This window comes from Centroberyx gerrardi, chromosome 19 (assembly GCF_048128805.1).
Source record: "Centroberyx gerrardi isolate f3 chromosome 19, fCenGer3.hap1.cur.20231027, whole genome shotgun sequence".
NCBI classification, from domain to species: domain Eukaryota; kingdom Metazoa; phylum Chordata; class Actinopteri; order Beryciformes; family Berycidae; genus Centroberyx; species Centroberyx gerrardi.
The window spans coordinates 20,731,156-20,732,109 of record NC_136015.1 but is presented as its reverse complement, the minus strand read 5'-3'; the positions used below and the strand labels follow the sequence as shown (position 1 = coordinate 20,732,109).

The 954-nt window shown below is 35.1% G+C and overlaps 1 protein-coding gene across 1 annotated transcript in view; it reads left to right on the top strand.

Annotated features, from left to right (window-relative positions):
- Positions 1 to 464, top strand: part of nudcd1 (NudC domain containing 1) — a 26,171-nt gene extending 25,707 nt beyond the window's left edge. The window contains exon 10 of the mRNA XM_078290414.1: positions 1 to 464. This exon is cut by the window's left edge and continues 158 nt beyond it. Coding sequence (XP_078146540.1) covers positions 1 to 132 — 132 coding nt within the window. The 3' untranslated portion in view covers positions 133 to 464.
- The last annotated feature ends 490 nt before the right edge of the window (positions 465 to 954 follow it).

The following is a 954-nucleotide window of genomic DNA, read 5'->3' as shown; positions in this document are numbered from 1 at the left end:
GGACAGGTTGCCAAGCAACAGGTGGCCAGCCTGGACTCCAACGAGCCAATCCTGGGCTTTCGAGCAACCAATGAGAGACTGTTCGTCCTGACCTCCAGTAACCTCTTTGTTTTAAAGGTCAACAATAATTAGATTTGGGACTAGTTTTAATATTTCTTCTCCTTCCCCTCCATGAGCTCGACCATTCCAAAATGAAGATCTGTTATCCGGAATAATAACTCTCTTCCACTTGTGTAATTATGTGCTGCATCGGTCTGTACTGAGTTGTGTGTTGAGTTCTCATCATGTTTTCACTTCTTGTGTTACGATACATGTGTGTCCATATGTGCGGTGACACTAAGAAATAAGAAACCATATTCTGAATGTGACAGATAAATGATAAATAATGTTAATTTGTGCAGAATTTTCCCAGGAAATCCAATAAGAAATGAATGTAATGTAAATTCTCAAATAAAACCAATCCAGCAAACCACATCTTTGCATAAATGATTTAATTCAGCACATTAGGCCAGGCATTCTTAAGAATCATTCATTTAGCTGATAGTTGTTGACATTATACCAGGTGTTTCAAAGGTAAGTATACTTTTTTATATAGGCATCGTTAGTACTCACTGTATTATTAAGTATTAAGTGTTTCCAGGTGCACCTATTATTTATGACTACTGAATTGTTTTGTTAAAATGACTGAATGAATAAGTTGAACATGACTAAAATTATACAGCTTTGTTTTTCATTATGATGATTATTGTATTATACCTACTTTTAAAACACAATATGGCTTATAAGCACATTTGTTTATTTGTTTATTAGTTTATTATTAGGATCCCCATCAGCTGTTGGGGCATGCAGTCCACAGAGAAAGGAGAGAACGGACAAAAGAAAAATTAAAATATCACAATTGGCAAAAGGTGAAACTAAAAAAGAAGAAAGAAGGAAAACAGAACGGAAAGCACA